This window comes from Epinephelus fuscoguttatus, linkage group LG15 (assembly GCF_011397635.1).
Source record: "Epinephelus fuscoguttatus linkage group LG15, E.fuscoguttatus.final_Chr_v1".
NCBI classification, from domain to species: Eukaryota; Metazoa; Chordata; class Actinopteri; order Perciformes; family Serranidae; genus Epinephelus; species Epinephelus fuscoguttatus.
The window spans coordinates 41,504,025-41,527,244 of NC_064766.1; the positions used below are offsets into that span (position 1 = coordinate 41,504,025).

Here is a 23,220-nt window from a genome sequence, read left to right on the forward strand (position 1 = left end):
GATCCAAGGGGAAAGTGGCTAGCACACCTAATGGAGGCTGACGGCGCCCCAGACTAACGTCCAAGAACACAAAATTGAATCCACAAAATATCTGTCGTATGCTGTAAAGCCCTGTGAGGCAAATTGTGATTTGTGATATTGGGCTTTATAAGTAAAATTGATTGACTACGGTCTTTTAGCAAAGGACAGCCCAACATGTCTGAAGACTTTGAAACTGAGGACGAACAGCGTTTCTTTGTTGAGCCGTATTTGTTTGAGCCCGAGTATACGCACGGAACTCAGGCTACTGGACGAAGCAGCCGCCGCAGCTCATGAGCCTAACCCTCAGCCAGCCGCAGAATACCGGAGTGGAGCACTGGAAACCTGCTGGTGTAGTTGTTTCAAATGCAAAGCAATGCCAACGGATGAGGAAAGTCTTTGCTGCTCAGACTGGGAATTGGCGATGCCTGCACTTGAGAATCTGGACATCAGTACTGACGAGACTGCTGCTCTTCAGAGACCGTGCATCACCGATCACCCTGAGCGCGCACACGTGAGCGTGGTGCCCAGAGAGGCAGTCAGAGCTACAGGCTACAATGAGGCTAAAAACAGAGTTCAAATGAGGTTTTTCCAAACAACTTTTTATGTCGGGGCTTCAGGACACTTGGATCACTACGGACGAGCAGTATGGAGATATTTTGTGGATTCAATTTTGTGTTCTTGGACGTTAGTCTGGGGCGCCATCAGCCATTAGGTGTGCTGGCCGCTCCCCCCGCCGATCTCTGCAAGTGATGTGAGGACTCTAAAACTTCACCTGAGCCTCCCTCGGCATATGGGTGAGTAGATAATGGCTGCATTTTCATTTTTGGGTGCACTATCCCTTTAACTTATCACCATCTGAAAATGTGTCCATTAATTTGAAAAACTAAACCCCTTAAAAACACCTTTATTTTGAAAGTTTTAAAACCAAAGCTCATTTGTTTTAAGAGCTTTTAAAGTAAGTAGATTTACAACACTTAAATATATTTGATAAATCCATTAATGATAACTTTAAGGTATATTTGAAGATGAATGGTTTCAGAGGCGTCGGTGGCTTAGTGGTAGAGCAGGCGCCCCATGTACAAGGCTGTTGCCGCAGCAGCCTGGGTTTGACTCCAGCCTGTGGCCCTTTGCTGCATGTCTCTCCCTCTCTCTCTCCCTCCTTCACACTTCACTGTCCTATCAATTAAAGGCAAAAACATGCCCTAAAAATATCTAAGAAAAAAATAAAAATGATTTCAGTTAACGTCAGATCTCAAAAATATTTTTAGAGATTTTAAGGGACTTTTGTTAACATATCAATATCTTTATTAGTAGTAAATTAATAGACTGCAGTGCATTAAATGGTTTCTTCGGGGTTTTAAGCTCTTAAAATTTACAAAATAATAAATGCAGATCTGAGATCAACTAATGAACTGTAGTTTATTAGAGTAGTTAAGGGACTTTTAAGATGTAAGAACTGTGTACATTTTTCATATGGGGTTTAGAATGGATCATCTTAGTGTTGAAAACCCATTAAAATTTACCAAATAACTTGTCTCTGAAGCTTCATTTCATTTTTTACCTTAAAAGACCACATTTTTAAATTAAGGGGAGATTAAGGGGTGACTTAATTTCAGAAAGCCTTTAGAACTCTGCAGATCATCTACTAGAAAAACCTTAATAAATGTAACAGTCCATCAATCTATCCCCTTAAATAATTAAAAAGGCCTCAATTACATTATTATATAATTAGTGAATTAATGGAATTTTTAAGTTAAAAATAAAAAAAATTGAGTTTTATTGTGTTTCTCCACCGAAACCTGCAAACCTGCAGAACTTAATTTTAAATTGCAGTAGGGAGACAAAAGTTTGTGTCAGAACATGTGTCTGGTGTCCAAAGATTGGGTTTTCAAATATAACATCATAGATATTCTTTAATTTGTACATTAATTTTTCACTTTGGGTACAAATTGAGGGGTTCACCCCAAATTTGGGATTAATGAACGGATAAATTAATGGGTTTTTAAAGGATTATTTCTTTGATTAAACTGATGAAAAGCCCTTAAAACTTCTCAAACAGCTGAAAAATCACCCCTGAATTTATTCTCACTTTAATTGAGAAATTAAGGTCGTGGGGAGGGAAAAAATTCAGGAATGGCTTTCATAGGTCTTGAGTCAATTTTAAGGGATTGTTATCCTTTAAAAAGGTCTTAAAATATGCAGATTATCCAATAAAATGCCTTCAAATTTGATAATTCATTACTTAAAATCCCTTAAGACCTGTATGACATCAATTCATAGAATTTCAAGGTTGAATATAAGGGAATCAGTTCCAGGGTGAGTAGAGCTGTGATGTGTCTTTGACCCGACAGAATCAAACTGTAAAAGCGTTCAGAAAACATTTGAAGGCCGCAGCAGAAAAAAGAAACAGCCCAAAATAAAAACTGAACACAACAAAACCAAAGTGAGATTAAAGCTCTGCAGCAGGAAGTCAAACTGATCTGGAATCAGAGTGTGAATGTTTGATTCACCTGCTGAGTGAACCTGAGCAGTCCGACAGGTCGTCTCTCATTAAACCTTCTGTCGCCTCGTTTCATTTTTAAAGAGAGTGAACTGGGAGCTCTGGTGCTTCAAAGAGGAGGGGGGGTGAAGGGAGGGGAGGAGAGGGGGATGGGGGCGGCAGCCAAACAGAAATAAAACCAGCTCAGAGCGCCACACACCAAAACACCAAAACGCCAGCAGCCTGAAGATATCAGACGTGTCGCCGTGAGACTTTAACAAACTATATAAATTCACCCTTTGATGACCTCAACTCTGCCGACGCCATTACAGATACATCAGATTATCAGTATCAGCACGTGTATCAGCTGTTAATGTTAATATTCAGAAATATTTGTCAAAAATATTCTCAAAATGTTCAGAAAGTTCCCAAACATCAAAATGTTCCCAAAATAGAATCAAAATATTCTGAAAATGTTGTCAAAATGTTTCTGCACTGCCACAATATGTCCACAAGAAGTCATCACAAAGTTCCCAAAGCTTTAGAAAGCTTTCCAAACTGTCAACAAAATGTTCCCAAATTGTAATCACGTTGTTCCCAAAATAGTGCCAAAATGTTCTAATGTCCCTGAATGTCACTGAAATGTTTCCCAAGTCTCAACATGTTAGCAACATATCAACAAAGGTTCCCAAACTGTCATCAAAATGTGCCCAAACTTTAATCACACCTTTCCAAAAATGTCAACATTATGTTCCCAAAATAGTGTCAAAATTTTCAGATAATGTCCGTGAGATATCATTTACATTTTTCCAGTGTCTACATACCAAAATGTCAAAAAAGGTTTCCAAAGGGGTTTCCATGAAAATGTTCCCAGAGTCATCAAAAAAGGTTCCCAAACTATGAATGTTGGGTTAAAAACACATCTGCTCTGTGATTGGCTGCTCAGGTGTGATGGCGCTCGTTGTTGATGGCGTTTTTTTTTTTTTTCTTTTCTTTTTTCTAAAAACAGCGTGGTTTGGTGGCGGGGGTGAGGGAGGGGGAGGGACTACAGTCACTACTTGCCTGATTGGTTTATTTCACATCCGTTACTGACCTGAAATCAGTGAAGAGACGATGAGAGGCAAAGAAGAAGAACTAAAAGTGAAACTCACAGACGGCTGCTGTTTGTTTGTGTGACAGCAGTGGAGCTTAGAGCTGCTGTACAGGAAACCATTTAATGTTTCAGTGAATGTAATTTAAAACTAACATGAAGTTGGTGTCCAGAGCTTCCTCACTGATGGTTAACACTGTGTGGAGGTAGATACAGGTGTGTCTGCAGGTGTGATGTTGTACCTGAGCGTCAATGATCTTCTGTTTGGCTTCAATCACTGCCTGCATCTCTGCGTGGTCCCGCTTTAACTCCTCCTCCACCGCCATCAGCCTGACCACACACACACACACACACACACATGTTATTTGAAGAATTTTAAAAAATGGCATTATTAAATTTCATGTCTTTATTTCATTTAAATGAAAAATGTTTTTTAAAATGCACTTCAGTTTAACTGTAATCAGAATGTTCCCAAATGTCAACAAAATGTTGCCGAAATGTTCTCAAACTGTTCCAAAAATGTCAACAAGATGTTCATGAAATGTCAAAAAATGTTCCCAAACTATCCTAAAAATGTTCTCAAAATAGTGACAAAATGTTAAGAAAATTTTACATTCTTAAAAGATCATCATAAAGTTCCCAAAATGTCAAAAAAGGTTCCCAAAATAGTGTTTAAATTGTCAGATAATGTCACTGAAATGTAATTTAAATGTTTCAAATGTCAACATGTTGCCAAAATCCAGAAAAACCTTTACAATCTGTCATCAAAGCCACAGTATCAAAAAACGTTCCAAACCTATCATTAAAATGTTCCCAAAATTGTGTCAAATGTTAAGAAAAAATTGTCTACAACTGTCTAATAGGGCTGCAACGATTAGTCGACTAATCGGTGACTAATCAACTATTAAAATAATCGGTGACTATTTTAGTATTCGACTAATCGGTTTGAGTCATTTTCATAGAAAAGTACTATAAAAGTACCCAAAATACTCTTATTGCAGCTTCTTATGTTCAAATATTAGCAGATTTACACACTCTCCTGTGACGGTGAACTGAACCCTTTGGCGTGAGTACAAAACAAGACATTAGATGACATCATTTTGAGGTTTGGGAGAAACAGACCGACATTTTTCAACACGATAACAATGACAACAATAAAATGATTAGTCGACTAATCAAAGAAATAATCGACAGATTAGTCGACAATGAAAAATAATCGTTAGTTGCAGCCCTACTGTCTAAACAATGTTCTGTAAAAACAAAATGGCACCACTTTACTCTCAAAACAATGTCAAAATTTTCCCCAACTATCTGTAAAATGTTCCCAAATAGCAAAAAAATGTTAGGAAAAAATTTGCCTGAAATAATCCTAAAATGTCATCAAAAGTTCCCAAAATGTCAAAAAAGGTTCCCAAAGAGTCATCAAGTTTCCCCCAATAGCAACAAATGTTTAAAAAATGGCCTAAAAAGTTCCCAAAATAGTCAGAATGTTTGAAAATGTGCCTAAAATGTCATATAAATGTTCCCAAACTGTCAACAATGTTCTGTAAATGTCATCAAAAAATTTGCTCTCAAAATAGCATCAGAATGTTTCCAAAATAGTTTTAAAATGTTCCCAAACTGTAATCACACTGATCCCAAAATGTCAACAATATGTTCCCAAAAAAGTGTCATACAGTTTGTTACGAAAATGTTGCCTAAATTGGTATGAAAAATGTTCCCAAACTGTCAACATTGTTCTGTAAATGTCCTAAAAAATGGCACCATTTAACGCTCAAATAGTGTCGAAATGTTCCCAAAATAGTTTCAAGATGTTCTGACAATGTTAATATCTTAAAATGAAACACTGCTGAGTAACTGTTGTCCCTACCTGCAGATGATGCTCTTCATCTGGCTGTCTTTCTCCTCCTGCTGCCTCCTCAGCCTCTCCTCGCTGTCCTCCAGACGGTGTTTGTACTCCAGCAGCAGCTTCTGCATCTGCTGCTCCTGAGCCAGCAGACGCCGCTCGTACTCCTCCAGACGCCGCCCGGACACCCGCAGACGCTCCTTCAGCCGAGAGATCTCCAGCTCATACTGAGGTTGGAGGAGGAGAGGAGGAGGAGGAGGTTAATGTGGCACGAACAACACAAGTCACCTTATTTACAGGTTTGTAACAGAAACTCTGCACGTCTCAGCTTGGTGTGTCGAGACAGACAGACAGACAGACAGACAGAGAGACAGACTACCACCACACAGTGAGAGTGGTCAGGTGAACACCTGTCCAGGTGTGTGTGCTACCTTCTCAGTGTTCCTGCCCTCCTCTCGGCTCCTCTCCCCTCCCTCCTCCTCCTCCTCATCATACTGGCCATTGTTGAGCACCCAGGCTGCCGTCCGCTCCACTGGAGACATCGCCACTGCCACCGCCTCCACCGGAGACGCCACCTGAACACAAACCAGTGACATCATCACACCCTGTGACACGTGCACTAAATGTTCGATTATCTCATTAAAACCAGAGCGTGTTTAGGGACCAAAACAGGACTCCCACAGTTTGTCACAGCCTTTAAAGCTGCTGCGTTTCATTAGTCCTTCGACACGCCCTCGTTGACTTCCTCTTGGAGGAATCCCTGCCGCCATCCTGAGTGTCGTTCCAGTTCTCTAAAAACCTGAAGTGAACTTGGTGAGATGGATCCTCGGGGGGCTGAGGGAGTGAACAACAATGGTCACTCCAGATAGGTCTGTATCACCCACAATGCATTGCAGCTACGCATTTGATGCAAAAAAATAAATCTGTGGTGACGTGGCAGTGCTGTACGCAAAGCTAGGGTTGCACCACCGAAGAAGACGCTGAATAAATTGTAAAATAAATAAAGTAATAAATATAAATAAAGTGAAATAAATCCACTGTTCAACATGTTTCTCACTGCCTGTTTTTCCAGCAGGTGTGTGTGTGTGTGTGTGTGTGTGTGTGGTAAACAGTACTGTGCAGGAGTTTTAGGCAGGTGTGAAGAAATGCTGTAAAGTAAGAACAGTTTCAAAAATATAAAGTTTAATTATTCACCTTTTATAGATTTACAAAATGCAAAGTGAGCGAACAGAAGAGAAATCAAATCAATATTTGCTGTGACCACCCTTTGCCTTCAACACAGCATCAGCTCTTCCAGGTACACCTGCAGGTGTTTGATTAACCAGTTACACCAAACAGGTGCTAATGATCATCAGGTTCATGTGTCGGCTGAAACACAGTCATGAACTGAAACAGAAACAGCTGTGTAGGAGGCTTCAAACTGGGAGAGGAGCAGCCAAACTCTGCTGCCAAGGTGAGGCTGTCACAGGTCGCACACCGTGACAAGACACAAGGCGGTTACACTGCATCAGCAGGGTCTCTCCCAGGCAAAGATCTCAGAGCACACTGGGGTTTCAACATGTGCTGTTTAGGAGGCACAAAGAAACGGGACATGTTGAGGAGCGCAGGATTGCAGCAGGTGAGAGACACATGATGCTTCTTGCCTTTGAAATCAGAAGATGTCCAGCAGAAAACAGTGGGACCCAGGTACACCCATCGACTGTCTTCATGGAAGAGCTGCGGCCAAAAAGCCAAACCTCCGACGTGGAAACAAGGCAGAGCGACTCAACTCTGCAGGAAAACACAGGAAGTGGGCTGCAGAGAGATGGCAGCAGGTGCTCTGGACTGATGAGTCAAAATGTGGAGGGCTGCAGGCGACAGTGACGCACGGTGGCGGTTCATCTGCAGGTTTGGGGCTGCACTTCTGCAGATGGATTTGGGGGTTTGGTCAGGATTAATGGTGTCCTCAATGCTTCAGCGTCAAGAGCAACAAGGAGTCCTGGAAGTGATGGTGCTGCCCCCACAGAGCCCTGAGCTCAACATCATCTGGTCTGTCTGGGATTACATGAAGAGACAGACGGATCTGAGGCAGCCGACATCCACAGAAGATCTGAGGTTAGTTCTCCAAGATGTTTGGAACAACCTACCTGCAGAGCTCCTCCAAAAACTGTGTGCAGGTGCACCTGGAAGAACTGATGCTGTGTTGAAGGCAAATATTGATTTGATTTAGATTTCTCTTCTGTTCGCTCACTTTGCATTTTGTCATTGATAAAAATAAACAATACTTTACAGCATTTCTTCACACCTGCCTGAAACTTGCACACAGCACTGTATAGGTGTAATGATTCACAGAGTTTCTCAGGGAAATCTGAAATTTTGATATTTAACTGAAAAATGTCAAATAATTAATTACACTTAATATTTACTTTGATTGTTGTTCTGTTGTGTGATGTCTTTATTCATCATCATCCGTAGACGTGTGGAAAATGAGCTGTTTTACACTCTATTAAAAACCCACAGCAATAATAATTAATAATCATGCAGATCACAAACAGAAATGTCTAAATCAGAACGTGATGCAGATAATCACCACGTGCCCCACGGTATATTGGGATTATCCACTCACAGACAGGAGACTGCACGTGTCTGATGAAGTTTAATAATGAAAAAGAGCAGCGCAGCGCCTGTCCCGCAACTGACGGTGGACCCTTAAATCCCCGCCCACTTTCCCTCCACTCTCTGATCGGCCTCTGTGCGACAAAGAAAGAGGGCGAGAGGAGCTACTGATGAAACTCTGAAGATCCTGCAGAAGAATTTTAAGTTAAACTCCTGAAACATGAGAAGCTGCAGGAAACTTCAGACACGAGTTTGTGGACAAATTAAAAAATGTAAATTTCATTGATTGATTACCTGCTGTGGAGGCTTGGTGGCGCTCCTCGGGGGCGGAGCCATGTTCTCCGCAGAGCAGGTGGCCTGTTGGCGGCTGGCGTGGGCAGGGGTGGGCGTGGGATCTGTGTTGGCGCTGCTGCTGCTGCGTAGGGAGGCGCTGTGAGGGAGCGAGCGCGGCGTCCTGGCCCCTCTGCTCTGCTGCTCCACCTTGATGATATGGGCGGTGCCTGCCGTTGTGCTCTGGCGGGGGATGGCGACCGCCGTGGCGACACCAGGTGGGAGGTCTGGCGGCGCGTGTCGGCGCGGCGTAGAACACTCCTCGCTCTGCACGCTCCGCCTGCTGCCGGACTCGTCCAGGCTGCTGTTGGACGCCACGCGACCTTTGACCCCCACTTGGCTGCCAAAGTCATCGGAGTTGCTGTGGCTGTTGTGCGAGCTCTCCGTGCTCAGGTTCTCGGAGCTGGAGTCCTGCCGCAGCGAGTGGGCGGAGCGTGTGGACAGGCTGTGGGCGGGGTTACTCAGGTGGTAGACGGGGTTCTGGAAGGACAGCGGCTGCAGGCTGCGCTGCTGGCTGAGTGACGGGTGCAGCGGCCGCCTCACCTGCGGCGCACTCTGCGGCTGACCGTCTCTGGGCGGGGCTTTGGTCTGGTGCGGCTGGGGGGTGAGAGGGTTGGAGTGGGGGTAGTTGACAGGGGGCGGGGCGTGGCCGATGGAGGCCTGGGAGCCGACCCTGCTGAGGCGGGGCGGGGCCTCGTGGTGCGCTGGCGGCCCCGCGGGGCTGTGCAGACTCTGCACGTCCTGCAGATCCACCAGAGAGATGCTGCGACCGTTGGGCAGCAGGTTGTCTCGCTCCTCCTGGTCTGAGAAGCTGGTGTGGACGGAGGGATGCTGCTGAGCCAGCAGAGGGCGCTGACCTCTAACGTAACCCTCCATCAGATCAGCCACTGGAGACTGCAGGCTGCGGACATCGCTGTGGCTGCAGGAAGTGACACGTACACACGAGTCAGTCTGATTCAACACATCATCAGACATCACATTTCCTTGACTTTGGGTGAAGACGTCTCCGAACATTACAGTTTGTTTTTTATTCTGAAAGTCCCTGTGAAACACAAACTCTGTACTGTGACCTATTTCTCACTGACACAGGATATTTGACTGGTGGAAGGATACAGATCCAACACTTCGCATTTGATTGGACCGTAAAAAAGTGGGCGGGTTCAGAGTTTAGTGGAGCTACAGACCACTGCTGGCTCCGAGTCCGTCCAGACCCATAACTCTTATAAGTTTGTGCCAAATTTATGGGATTAAGTTATCATGTTCACAAGAATGAGACGGATGCAAGGTCACAGTGACCCTGACCCTTGACCACCAAAAATCTAATGACGTCACCTTTAATCCAAGAGGACGTTTGTGCCAAATTTGAGGAAATTCCTTTATGAAAATGAGATGGACGCAAGGTCACAGTGACCTTGACCTTTGACCATCAAAATCAAATGACTTCACCGTTAAATCCAAGTGGACTTTTGTGCCAAACTAGAGGAAATTCCCTCAAAGTGTTTTTGAGATTTTGCGTTTATGAGAATGAGACAGATACAAGGTCACAGTGACCTTGACCTTTGACAACCAAAAACTAATAAGTTCACGTTTGAGTTCAGTATTAGTAGTTTGTGCCAAATCTGAATAAATAAACCTGAAGGTGTTCTTATGGAGAATGAGATGGAGGGACACGTAATGCCTCCGTAATGAAAAAATAGTTGTTATTTTTTGGGGAATGTTTTTGGTGAATATTGTTACATAGGCGCACAAAATGTCGAGCGAAGTGACCTAAATTTACAGTTTTCATTTAATCCCAAATTAGTACTGTAAATCTTTGCATGTAGCCCAAATATATTCCTGACTCTCAGTTTATACAGTTACACTGTGCATGTTTTAAATACTTTAAAAAAAATCTATTTTTATTGTTTTCCCCATGTGTTCTACTTGTTTCTAAGCACCAGTGCACCAAAGCAAATTCCTTGTATGTGGAAACCTACATGACAACAATAATAATTCATTTAATGCAGACTGATAATTTAGTTTCGAGACAGGTTTTCGTTTGACACATGCAGCTGACGTGATGTTAACAGATTATGTCTGCAGCACATTTCAAGACTCTGTCAGATGATTTTTATTGAAAGGAAGTGGAGCCAGAGGCTGAGTGAGAGGAAGGACGTTAATCTGAAGTGATGGATGATTTAGAGAATAATCAGTGCTATTTATAGTTAATAAATATAAAACAACCTTTAAAAATATCTCAGCAGTTACTGGATGGATCGCCATGAGATTCTGTACAAACATTCATAACCTTTGTTTTCTCTGCTGATCCTCTCACTTCTTTTTCTTCACAGAGCTGCCAGCTGGTGGCCCGATGTTTATTTTTAGTGAAGCCTGATTTTATTTTCCATCAGAAACGTTGATCCACCTCTCATGATTTCTCTTTGTCTCATCTGATACTTTCACATGGAGTCACCACAGAACATTTTCAAATCCTACACAGTTAATTTAAAGGTCCAGTGTGTCAGATCTAGTGACAACTATCAGTGAGGACTGCAGATTACAACCAGCTGAAACTTCTCCTGGTCAGAATTCCTTCAGTGTTCAGGAGCTGAATGGTCCTCAGAGGAACACACACACCAGCTGATTTAAGCCAGGAAACACTCTGAATGAAGACGTTTCATGTTACATATTCAGTGTTTTTTTTAGACGCTCCTCGACGCAGAGGAGCTGCTAACTCCAGGAGCCAATGTGAAAACCTGTATGTCCCTTTCTAGAGTCAGTGTTTGGTTTGTCTGCTCTGGGCTACTGTAGAAACATGGCGGTGCAACATGGTGATCTCTGTAGACGAGGACCTGCTCCCTGTGTAGATATAAACAGCTCATTCTGAGGGAATGAGAACACACAGCTGATTATATGATATTCACTTTAAATCTGACACACTGGAGCTTTAAACTAAAGAACATAAGTGAAGGTACGCTCACTCTACACTTCATTTCAGCTGTGTGACGTTTAGCTGTTTGGACTCCCAGGTCAGAGTTTAAAAACCAGGATTCTCTGTCTGGATACAGAGAAAATGATTTTAGCATCAGTGTGTGTGATCGTTATGATGTCGCCCACATCCAAGCTGTGACATCACATCCTCAGTTCTGTTGAAGGCAGATTAATGTGACCTTCACTCTGACCTTTCACGGCTCAGATCAGCTGATTGGTTACCTGTCTGCGGGGTCCTCAAAGATTCGCTGTAACCCTGACGACAGGCTGCCGCTGATGTTGTGTGCAGAGTTGTGCTCTTGGAAGCGTCTCAGCTGCTGCTGGACGGGCGTCGGTGCAGCCAGGCAGCGAGAGATGTCTCCCAGAATCCTCGGCAGGGGGCCCAGCTTTGCTATGGTGGCCTGCAGGAAGGAATTTTCACCCTGGGTTTGCCGTGTGTGCGTGTATGTGTGTGTGCGTGTATATGTGTGTGTGTGGATGGTTTGAATGGAAGCACCAGGATGCGGTGGTGGTGGTGGTGGTGGTGGGAGAGCAACATGGCAACAGAGAGAGTCGGCCAGACAGGAAGTGAACAGAAGGAGGGAGGAGGAAAAAAAACATGAGGGAAACTTAATGGAAACAAAAACCAACTAGAACAACATGCTGCTACTGAACAGAACCACAGCAAACACAGCAGAGCCATGCTGAGACTGAGCTCCGACAGGTGAGACAGGTGAGGCACAGCACAGCCAAGGGGGAGGGGGTGAGAGGGGGTGGAGGAGGTGGGAGGGGTTCAGGCCATGCTGTGAAGTTCAGCCACGCAGTGTTGATGTGGTTAAATGAACTGAAGTGACCTTTGCTCCTGATGTTCATTCATGTTACGTCATCAAATATTCACATCACACACACTCTGTCAATGATCACTGATCAATAACTGAACACTCAGCAAACACTCCTCAGTGTCACTTCCTGGTTTAATAAAGGTCTGATATAAAAACAGAAATCACTCCGATGTTTCTGAGCTCTGATTCAACAGGTCAGATCAGCGTCTGTATTTGTGAGGACGGCTCACGATTATTTACGTTGTTGACTTGTCGTACGACGTCACCAACATGATGTCAGAATCAACAGCAGGGTTTTCCTGACCACTACACCACCTGGACACAGCGAGTCCCCCTTTCTCTAAGCCTACCTGCACGAGTCCACAGAAAACTAAAGTCCTGTTTCCACCAAGCAGTTCAGTTCAGTTCAGTTCAGTTCATAGTTTCTGTTTCCACAGTAAAAGTTGTGGATGGTCCCAACAGCAGCGTTCCTTAGCGTCCCCATGTTTGGTCCCCCCTCTGTTGGGGTACCTAGCACACAGATCTGGTACTAAAAGGTGGAGCTAGAAACCCTGCAGTCTGATTGGTCAGTAGAGGACGCTCACTCTGGTTTTATGTAACCTCTGTTCATACATCAGTAAACTACAACTATAAAATGAAAGAGAAAAAAATCACTTCATTCACTGGGCCGACTGCCGGCAACTTTTAAGGTGGAACGTTAACTTGTAATGTTACTCAATGCATGAGTTGATGACGTGAATCCATCAGCACACCTTAAATTTCACTGTGACAACTTTGACCATCACTTTAGTTTTTATATGACACACACTTTTAGTAATGACTTTAAAAATATAGATTCATTTGGAGCGGATTATGTGAAGGTCATATATTCTAATCCTCACTTCCTGTGGGCTACAGCAACACTAAACCCCTGAGCTTGCCTGAGAAGGACTAAATGCACAAAGCTGCTATTTTGAAATATCCCATGGAGAGAGACTCTCACTGCAGCCTGTTCTATTTTGTTGTGAAAATGTGGGCGTGCAGCCTCGTTCTGTGGACGATAAACCAGGTGCAGACTTCCATCTGTGTCACCGCTGATGAGGAAATACAGCGAGTGCTGGACGGAGCAGTGAGTGACAACAACCCTGCCCACATTTAAGAGGACTGTCTGAACACACCGAGGGTCTAGGTACCATGTCTGAAGGCTTACTGCTGGTTCCAAAGGTGCTGGACTGAAAGGGTTTGGTGGAGACGGGGCTTAAAACAGCACTTACACAGTGTAGGAGAAGGGTGGAAGAGGTTAATTCCTGATAGTACTTAGCTAGCCAAGCCTGGCAGCGAGCTAAAAGTCCGTGGTTTGTAGTTGCTGGTGGGTTTCGTAAATCCACCAGCAAACCGCCTGGCTCCTAGACCGTCCATCCGCAGAAACAAGGTGTCATTACATGTGGCAAAACTCCCAAACAGGGAAGAGGAATTTTTTCTTTTCTACTCGCCCTTTAACGTTATCGCACCACTCACAGCCCCACCTGAGACTGACCTCTGGTGGCCTCACATCAATACAGCATCTGCTTTCAGTTTAATAAAAAGAGAAACATCTGTATATTTTTGATGGTATTAAAAATCACACCTTCTGGATTTATAATACCATGGTATAATTTAATACTTTGATACCACCCGAGCCTGGTGTAAGACTAATGGGAACAGGAAGTCAGTCCTGAGCATCCAGAACTTCTTATTACTGACACTTATTGAAGAGTTATTAAACAGTTCAAGATTTCTGAAAGAGTTTAAAAACGAGTTGGAGTTAAAGTGACGTATCGACTTTCTTAATTCCTCTCACTGGTTGATATTTAGCTGCCAGGAAGTAGTCCACGGAGGCAGCAGGCCAAAAGAAAGTGCACCAGGCTTTTACTCCAATTTTCGTAGAGGCCAAACAGTGGTACTGCAATTTCCAGGATGTGTCACGTGAAGTCACTGGGCCCAAGAAGACTTTTCCCCATAGACTTACATTGTGGAAGGGATGTCTAGAAATCAGCGGGTACATTTTTTTTTTTTTACCATAACGACCTTTCCATTTGGTCTGATAACATTTCCAAATTCTACAAGAGCTGCAAGATTAAATTATTTTATACCTATTCAAGTTAGTGGAGTGCTAAACCGGAAGCTTGCCACTTGGCCACAGTCTGCAGTGCCAAAACCATTAATAAAACCTGTGAATGTCATCACACACACACACACACACACACACACACACACACACACACACACACAGCTGTTGGTTGGTTGGTACCTTGTCCAGCTGAGAGACGACCTCCCACAGCAGAGCGTGAAGGACGGACAGCTCGCGGCCGAGGTCGATGTAACCCTCGAAGCCTGGCGTGTTGGACAGCGTCTCCGGGTTGGAGATCTCTGACAGGAAACGCATCATCCCCGCCCACTCGTGCTCCAGGAAGTCGTTCATAAAGGCCATGTACTCCTCTTTGTTTCCAAACCTGCAGACGACACACAGTTTTCTCCAAATTCAGATCCTTGTTTCTCTGTTCAGAGCTTCTTTAACCATCGTAAGAAAACGCTTGTCAAAAACAAAAGCCAGAGTTGCACAAACGTGTTCAGTCCTTAAATATTTCATTATCCTTAAACTTCATTTCAAGGGTCAAGAGGGTTTATTTCATTCTGGGAGCAGGTCTGTTCCTGAGAGTCATCTGCACGTCTTCATGTTCAAAACTGGGTCTCATCCAAAAGCTTGTTTGCAATCGTGACTATTATGAAGCACAAAACTCAGATGGAGGACAGGAAGTGATGAACTTACTGTGTCAACTGAGACACGTTTAGCTGCAGACACATTCCTGTTGTAGCGTACACGACAGCCCCACAAACTGCACCCAGCAGTACGAGACAATCCCACCAACATGACGGTCATCTGAACCCTGATACAACACGACGTTGTAGTGAATAAACATGAGGCTAAACGTAGCAATGACTCACTTTATGATTTATAACACATAAAGACATGATTCACTTTGTAAATAACGAGGCGTAACGTTAACGTAGTGCATCATGGCTAGCTAAGCTCCAACTGTGCATTTGCATCAGAGCTTCTGCCTCCAGGCCACCGGGGCTGATCGTGGACTGACGTGTACGTTAAGTAAGGCGAGGCGTGTAGCTCAAGGGAAGGTCATGTAGCGGCTCCAGCTGCAGTCACACCTGCTCCAGTGATAGAGCATAGAGATAAGTGACGACATGAACGGCTGGATGAACCTGTAGTAACGATATTTTCATGCTTACCTACGATTTTTCTTAATTCTGCCTGATTTATCTCGCACGTGGAAATTTTCTATACTTTTGGGAGCACTGTGCATTGTTGACGAGAGGTTCGTCCAAGTCTTTAATTTGTCATTTCCTCGCCTGATTCTTGCTTGAACCAAAAGTCCTGGTGCAGCATCTTTAATGCCATCTCAAAGCTCTTATTTCTGCTCTGAGGAGGGAGGAGGGAGGAGGGAGGAGTGAGGAGGGAGGAGGGAGGATACATGAAAGGAGCCTTCACAGAAGTCTTTTATCAGCCGACACACGCCCCACATTGGATCTATTGGACGCTGCGGATCTACTGATCTGATACGTCACCTCACTCTGAAGTTTCATACCAGCGTGAAGACAGTTAACAGATTAAACCAGAGGTGTCAAACATACGGCCCAGGGACCAGAAACGGCCCGACAAAGGGTCCAGTCCGGCCCTCAAAGCTGATGCACATGTGAAGGCTGAGAGGATTCAGGAACAATCTGAACAGCGGGTAGATACGAGGAAATATGTCTTTAGAGAAATGAGACGTCATGTGAAGCGACGTCTGTTTGTGATGACGGCAGCAGCTGATCACAGCTGGATCAGCTGTCAGGAGGCTTTACCAGCAGCTACAGAAACTTTTAGTGGAGTTTGTGTCTTTGGAAAACGTGGATGCATTTTCAGAGACTTGGACTGGAGGTGAGAGGAGAAAGGTTTACGGGGAAGATGTCTCTGCTCAGAAGCTTCAGCAACAACCATCAGGACCCAAACTGACACCGACACCCTGACAATCCCTCCTGAATCATCGCCTCTGAAAAAGAAAAGCTTGTAGTGAATTTATCAGCACGCACTCACTTGGTGAAGTTGGCGAGGTTCTGGATGACTTTAGCGATGAGCGTAAGCGTCCGGGACGTCCGGTCGTCGGGATACTCCTGCATCAGGTTGAAGAGCGACGGCGACATGATGGCGGGGCAGAGGAAGCGCAGGAACAACGAAGCGCTGATCAGACGCTTGCTGATGTCCTGCTGGTGGCCGCGAGCGACACACTGCTGCTTCCACGATGCAAACACCTCCTTCAGCTCCCGAGGAAACACACTGCGGAGACAGAAAGGGTGTCAGCCGTCACTGCAGGGAGGAAGGATCGGGTTTGTGCTGCTTCAGAGAAGATTTACTGACATTTTTGGTTTTGGTGCAAATTCAGTAGTTCAGCCCAAATGTGGGTTTAATGAATTAATAAATTACAAAATATATATTGAGAGTTTTCAAGATTTAAGGGCAAAAAGCCTCCAAATATGGCTACAAAGCATTAAAGTCTTTCCTACATTTAAACGTTCATTTTCAAAAGCTTACAGTCGGCTCAGGTATAAATTAAGGGATGGCTTTAATGTAAATTGGTCAATTTTAAGGGATTTTTTTTGTCTTAAAAACCTTTAAAATCCGCTTATACTGTAAGTCAAAAAAATACCTGAATATACTGCAATTCATAAATGTATCTTCTAAAATCACACCATAGTTACGTTATTATTGGTGAGCACATTAATGGAATTTTAAGGTAAAAACTTAAGGGATTGAGTTTTCTGGGTCTGTTTGTGCCCAAAGATTGTACTCTACTTCCTAAAATGTGTCTCCTGACAGTCGCTGCAGAGACTCAGACAGAGTGAAGGACTCACTGATAAACACTCTGCAGTAAAAACGCTGCAGGGAAAAATAATCTGCATAATTTACTGTGTTCGTTAGTTATCTGACGAGCTGATTAATATGACAGAGGCTGTTTCAGCCAATCAGAGCAGCGTGTTAACGGAGCAAGGTGAAGGTCAGCACTTCAGCAGCACACTGGAGGCTCTTTATTCTGACTCTGTGCTGTTGTTGCATCTCTCTGACAGCAGGTGGCAGAGTCGCTGTGTTTCTTTTTAATGAAACATTCAGGCGTCAGAGCTCCTCGACTTCTTTAACTTTACATTAATAAGCTTCAGCACACTAACGAGGAAATAAAACAATACACTGGGATTAAAGAGGAACGTCTGAAATCATATTTTGTTTTTGAAAAACCTTCACATGTACATACATGTTATATACTGGTGTGATTATCGAGGCATTGTCAACTACAGTCTGACTGGATTTGTAAGGCAGATATATTCATGATGAAAATGTTACAATATATCAGTCGATAAACAAATAAATATTCTTGTTAGTAGATATTTTATTTATTTATATTTATCTAATCCGTTTTAATGCGCTGGTTTTTAAAATTATTTTGACTGTTACGGCCAATTTATGTTTTTTAGAGTTTGTTCTTTGTGTAGCTCCTGGTTTAGTTATTAAGTGAGTTTATGTGGCACTACAGGTGTGCGTGTGTACTGGGTGTGTATTGGGTGTGTACTGGGTGTGTACTGGTACCAGTAGGAATTGATGATCTTGCAGAAAGCCAGCTCGCAGCACATCTTCAGGTTACTCTGGTGTTCGGCCAACTCAGTGCTGGAGCATCGACTGGGATCCACCTCACAGTTCTCATCTGACTCGTACAGAGCTTTGATGAACTCACCTGGTGACACACACACACACACACACACACACACACTTAATGGTTACTTAACTAATCACAGTGACGATAGTTTTAAGTTAAATGACCTCTTGATTGACTGATAGAGACTTAAGTGTGACGTTTTTTGGTGGGCGGGGCTTAGCTGGAGGCAAACAGTTCTCCACAGACATTAGCTAGCGCTAGCTAACAAGTTGTGTTGTCTTGTTTTAGACGATGCAGGAAGATGATGTGAGTGGTGCGTTCAGAAACACTCATTGTGAGTGTGGGAGCGCACTCTGACACACACTGGAGCGTTGATAAATAGGGAGCGCTGTCTGAATGTAGCGTTGGGTTATCCAGAGCAGCGCACTCTCAGAGTGGCAGAGCGCACTCTGGACACTCTGTCTGTGGAGACGGAGCAGCAGAGCGCCGAGCGGAGTGAATGTGTGATTAACTTAACCGTTGGTTCATTCATGTAGAAATATAACGCTGCGTTTCTTCCACCAACAGGGCTCTCATTTTAGTGTAGAGCGTCAGACTGAATTTACCAACGCACCATGTCAGGTCACTCACTCTCCGGGACCGCCAGTGTTACTTGAATAAGTAAACACTGAGCAACGGGACCAGACTGGCCGACCCGTATGCTCTCACTCAGTGGATGGATGATGTCACAGGAAGCCAATCTTACAAAGGAGGACCACACTTGTTTGTTTTGCTATGGAAGCTAACGTTAGCTAATGTGCTAAAAAGTATAATATAAAATATAAATAAATGACTGGATGAATAAATTTAAATCTACCAAAATATTTAGTATAATGAGGAGATTATTTAATGGAATGTGTGAAAACATTATTTTTGTTTTAATTTGCTTCTTTATTCATTAACCTTTGAATTAATCCCCTACTACTCATTTGCTTTACTTTTTAATTTTCTCTTTTTACAACACAGGCAATGTGACAAATAAAAACTCAAACACACCTGTGTGATCACAAACCAATACTGATTTTGACAATGTTCAGTGTTCATGTTTTCTGCAGTCTCATGAACACTGAAGCAGGTTTTGACTCGTCATTAAGCTTTAACGAGTCCCTCCGAGTGTCTGATCAGCAGGTGACGCAGCAGAACGACACGAATCACGGGTGAGTGTTTGTTGAACGTCAGATGAAAATAACGCAGCTGCTCAACATGTACGATAAAAACTGTCACAATAAAAGACCTCAGTGGAGGAACTCGTGTTACCTAACGCACCGCAGGAAGTCAGAAGTTATCTATTTCCAGATGTGAACCTATAAATATATTAACGAGGGTGAAAATATTGGTGTTTTCGACTGAAGTTTTCCTGCTAATAATAAAGCTCTGAGAGCCGACGTGATGAGTCTGATGTTTCCTGGTTTGTGATGACAGCAGGTCTCGTGGGTCTCTGACAGTTTCTTCTTAAGAACTATTTTAGGTCTCTTCACAGCGTCTCTGAAATGTTTCACAACATGCTAACTGAGCAGAATCACTCCGAGGAGGAGGAGGAGGGTGAAGATGATGCAGCAGAGTGGAGACATAATGATTTCTAATTTTAGCATTCAGCGGTCCATAAAAATCATAAAAAAATGTGTTTTGAAGACTTCTGATCTAATTTAGGATCGACGTGATGCTGCTGACACGCTGTGAACTCTGCCTGCTCATTCTTCTGAAAAATATTTATAAAATCAAACATCACAATATTTTTAAATGAGAATCTGGACAAAGTCACACTGCAGCTGGGGGCTTTACTGATATTTGTCACGAACTGTCTGAAATTAATTTATAAAATTACACATAAATTAACATTTTTCCACAACAAGAAATAAAAACATTTTGGTTTCAGCTCGAGTCACTCTGTCCATAATTCCTCTGATAAAGTTTCTATTTTTACTTCCATTGTTATTCTAGTTTTACACATCGTTACGTTCACTTTAAGTTTAAACTAGAATTACCGGCTTGTCACAGTCAAGCTGACCTTTGACCTTTTGGATATAAAATGTCATCACTTCATTATTTTATCCTGTCAGACATTTGTGTCAAGTTTTGTCATATTTAGCATTTCAATTCTTGAGTTATGGCCAAAAACGTGTTTTATGAGGTCAGAGTGACCTTTGACCACCAAATTCTTATCAGTTCAACCTTTTACCCAAGTGGACGTTTGTGCCAAATTTAGGGAAATTCCCTCAAGGCCTTCTTGAGTTATTGCTTTCATGAGAATGATACAGACGAGAGGTCACAGTGACCTTGACGTTTGGCAACCAAATCTAATAAAACTCATAATTGAGTCCAAGTGGACGTTTGTGCCAAATTTGAAGAAATTCCCTACGAGGTTCTTGAGATATCGCAATCACAAGAAAAGAAGGGATGGACTGACAACCAGAAAACGTAACGCCTCCAGCCACGAGTTCTGCCGTCATCTAAACCTGCTTACAGGTGTGTGTTCAGGTGTGTGTGTGTGTGTGTGTGTGTGTGTGTGTGTGTGTGAGCTGAGACTCACCGAGTGCGTCGTGCAGATATTTCTGTCCCACCAGCTTCAGATATTCCTCGATGGCTTTGGTGGCCAACGTGTTCTCCCTGAAGATCAGGACGTCGTGGTCAGCACAGCGGTCCACCTCTGACATCACCAAGTCTGTCAGGAAGTCCTGGACAGGAGGAAGAGGAGGAGGAGGAGGAGACAGTGAGTGATGTCAGTGATCACTCATAATGTGGAAAGTGATTTCATCAGTGTTTCATTTCCAAAATACGTCTACAGAAATCTGGAGACATGTCAGCGGAGACGAGAGGGGGCGGGGCTGACCCTGTTGCTCTGGATGACATCATGTCTCCTCACTGTAAGGTTTTTATAGATGGATTTTGTTAACAAATATTTTGGATATTTGGGACCTGAACTACAAGTAGGTCTGTGATCTGTCAGAATCTTCTGGACCTCAACGTCTCACCAGAGCTGAACAATTTATTCAAATAGTCAAAATCACAATATTTTCATGTGAAATATCCAAATTGAAAAAAGTTTTTCATGAAGGTAAAATGTTGTCACAATATTTCATTATTAATAAAGCACAGTGGGCCTGATAATCATATTTCAGATGAAAGAGGACGTGCTTGTCTGGCACAGACCACATCATCATCATCATCATCATTTTTAGGGGTTAAAGCCCAAAAAATGTATTGTCATTATTATTGTTTTCACAAAATCCTGTGAGATGTTACATCGTGGAGACGTGACATTTTCACCAATGACTGGAAGTTGTGTGCAAATGCTGCTCAAACAATATAATGCCAACAGGCCAGATGGGGGCGCTATAATTAGGGTTCCAAGAAATTCTGTTTTGAAAGGCCACTTGTCACAAAACTTGAAGGAAATGTCTCCAGAAGTATCTGAATCACACCCTGAAAGTTTGATTCAAATCGACCAATAGGGGGCGCTACACATGCCAAACGTTGATATCTCATAATCAGCCAAAGATATTTGTACAAACCCTGGTTTGCATCATCTAGGGTCACGTCTCAGTCGATGCACATTTGAAAATGATTGCTTAAAGGGGGCGTGGCCTATTACATTAAATCTAAATTTCACATCCAAACTTCTAAAAATCATAATAAATCATCAGTGTGTCCGACACAGCTGAAAGTTTTTCAGCACATCCACTGAATGGTGACAAAACTTTGCTGCCCTACAACCTACAGTCAATTCAGAAGTCTGTCACCCTGTATTTTTAAGTTAATTACCATCTGCAACCTTTAGTTGCAGCCCCAATTCATATACACAGTTGAATCTTTAATTAAGCACAGCAATTTTGAGATTAATCAAAGCCAGGAAAATATTTCTTACGCATTAAGTAAACAATAAGCTCTTATTGCTGAGAGTCAGATGACAAGTCTGACACCACTGTTAAATATGAAGCAGATTTTTCTTTACTTTCTGACAGTCAGGCTAGCTGCTTTATGCTAAGCTATCTGAAAAAACAAATCGTTGCGCACAGAAACATCACACACTGATTCTGATGCGTTCAATTGTTCTATTCGTTGTGAAAATTCACAAAACATGACAAAATTAAAAGAGACATTTCCCTCACTGACTCCTGGTCAAACGTCTCTAAAGGCTCTGACGAATCGGAAAACACAGAAAATGGAACCTGTTGCAAAAACTTTAATGACGGATGAAAGTTTCTGACTCAGTGTGCGAACGTGACAAACACAACGTGAAGTCGTATTTTTTAGACGTGACAATTTTGGAGGAAACAGACTCAGTGTGCGAAGGCTTTTACACTACAGATATGAGAGCGCTGATTATCTGTCTCTGACAGTAAATAAGAGTATTTCCCTCCACAGCGTGGAACTACTCGTCTAAATGGAGGCTGCTGATTGGCTGTTGGACTCTGACCTTTGCCCTCCCGGTGCTCTGCAGGATGTGGACGAGCGCGCAGGCCATCTCCTCCTTGTTCTTGACGCTGATGACGGGCTCCAGCACAGAGCACAGCATGGTGTAGTTGTTGGTGACGAACTCAGCGAACTCCTTGTACTGCTCCATGGGCAGGATGGAGATGGTCTGGAAGCGAGACTTGATGCGGATCGACGGCCCCCCTCCTTTGGTCTTGCTGGTGGTGGGCGTGCTGACTGGGTACCACTTCTCCACAAACTGCCGGCCCGTCACGCCCGACACGGGGATGTTCACCAGGCCCACGTAGTTGTTCTTGTCCTTCTTCTTCTTCTTGTCCACGTCGCGGTAGATGTGCACGGTGATGCTGTGCATGGCGGGCAGGCTGGAGAAGTCGAAGTACTCGCCCCAGAACAGGCTGTCGTGGCGGGTTTTGCTGGTGGTTCGGGCGTACAGGACGTCGTCCAGACACAGCTCGCAGAAATACTTCTTCTTAGGCGGCAGGTCTTTGGCTTCGATGATCCACAGGCGCAGCAGGTTCTCCGCCCGCCGACAGTTGTCCTGGAAACACAAACAACCCTCCGTTAAAACATCTTGAAGAAGAACGACCTGAACAAGACGCAGGTTTGACTTCTTAATTCTTCACCCAAACAACACTTTAATTATTGCACAGTTTTTAACTCATTATCTTGTTTTTTTGTTCGGCCCGTCTGTCAAACAATTTTGACTTCGCTAAAAAGTAGAAAACAAATAAGTCCACACACCAAGCAGCTGTTGAGAAGGATTTTGCTGCAGGGTGACGTTTCAAGCCCACGGCTCTTCCTCAGGCTCCTCAGCTGTGGGCTCGAAACATCACCCTGCAGCTGCTTGGTGTGTGGACTTATTTGTTTTCTACTTT

The 23,220-nt window shown here is 43.5% G+C and overlaps 1 protein-coding gene across 5 annotated transcripts in view; it reads right to left on the minus strand.

The window, feature by feature from the left end:
- rasal2 (RAS protein activator like 2) overlaps positions 1-23,220 on the minus strand; it is a 114,825-nt gene that overhangs the window by 991 nt on the left and 90,614 nt on the right. For 3 of the 5 annotated variants that reach the window (XM_049599510.1, XM_049599507.1, XM_049599511.1), the window contains 10 exons: positions 22,329-22,883; positions 20,442-20,586; positions 17,806-17,950; positions 16,264-16,503; positions 14,422-14,623; positions 11,554-11,753; positions 8,326-9,280; positions 5,868-6,011; positions 5,461-5,663; positions 3,833-3,920 (listed from right to left, as the gene is read on the minus strand). In XM_049599510.1, the coding sequence (XP_049455467.1) occupies positions 3,833-3,920; positions 5,461-5,663; positions 5,868-6,011; positions 8,326-9,280; positions 11,554-11,753; positions 14,422-14,623; positions 16,264-16,503; positions 17,806-17,950; positions 20,442-20,586; positions 22,329-22,883 (2,877 nt within the window). Of the gene's footprint in view, positions 1-3,832; positions 3,921-5,456; positions 5,664-5,867; positions 6,012-8,325; positions 9,281-11,553; positions 11,754-14,421; positions 14,624-16,263; positions 16,504-17,805; positions 17,951-20,441; positions 20,587-22,328; positions 22,884-23,220 lie in introns of those variants that run through there. The other 2 variants (XM_049599508.1, XM_049599509.1) reach the window with 2 other exon arrangements.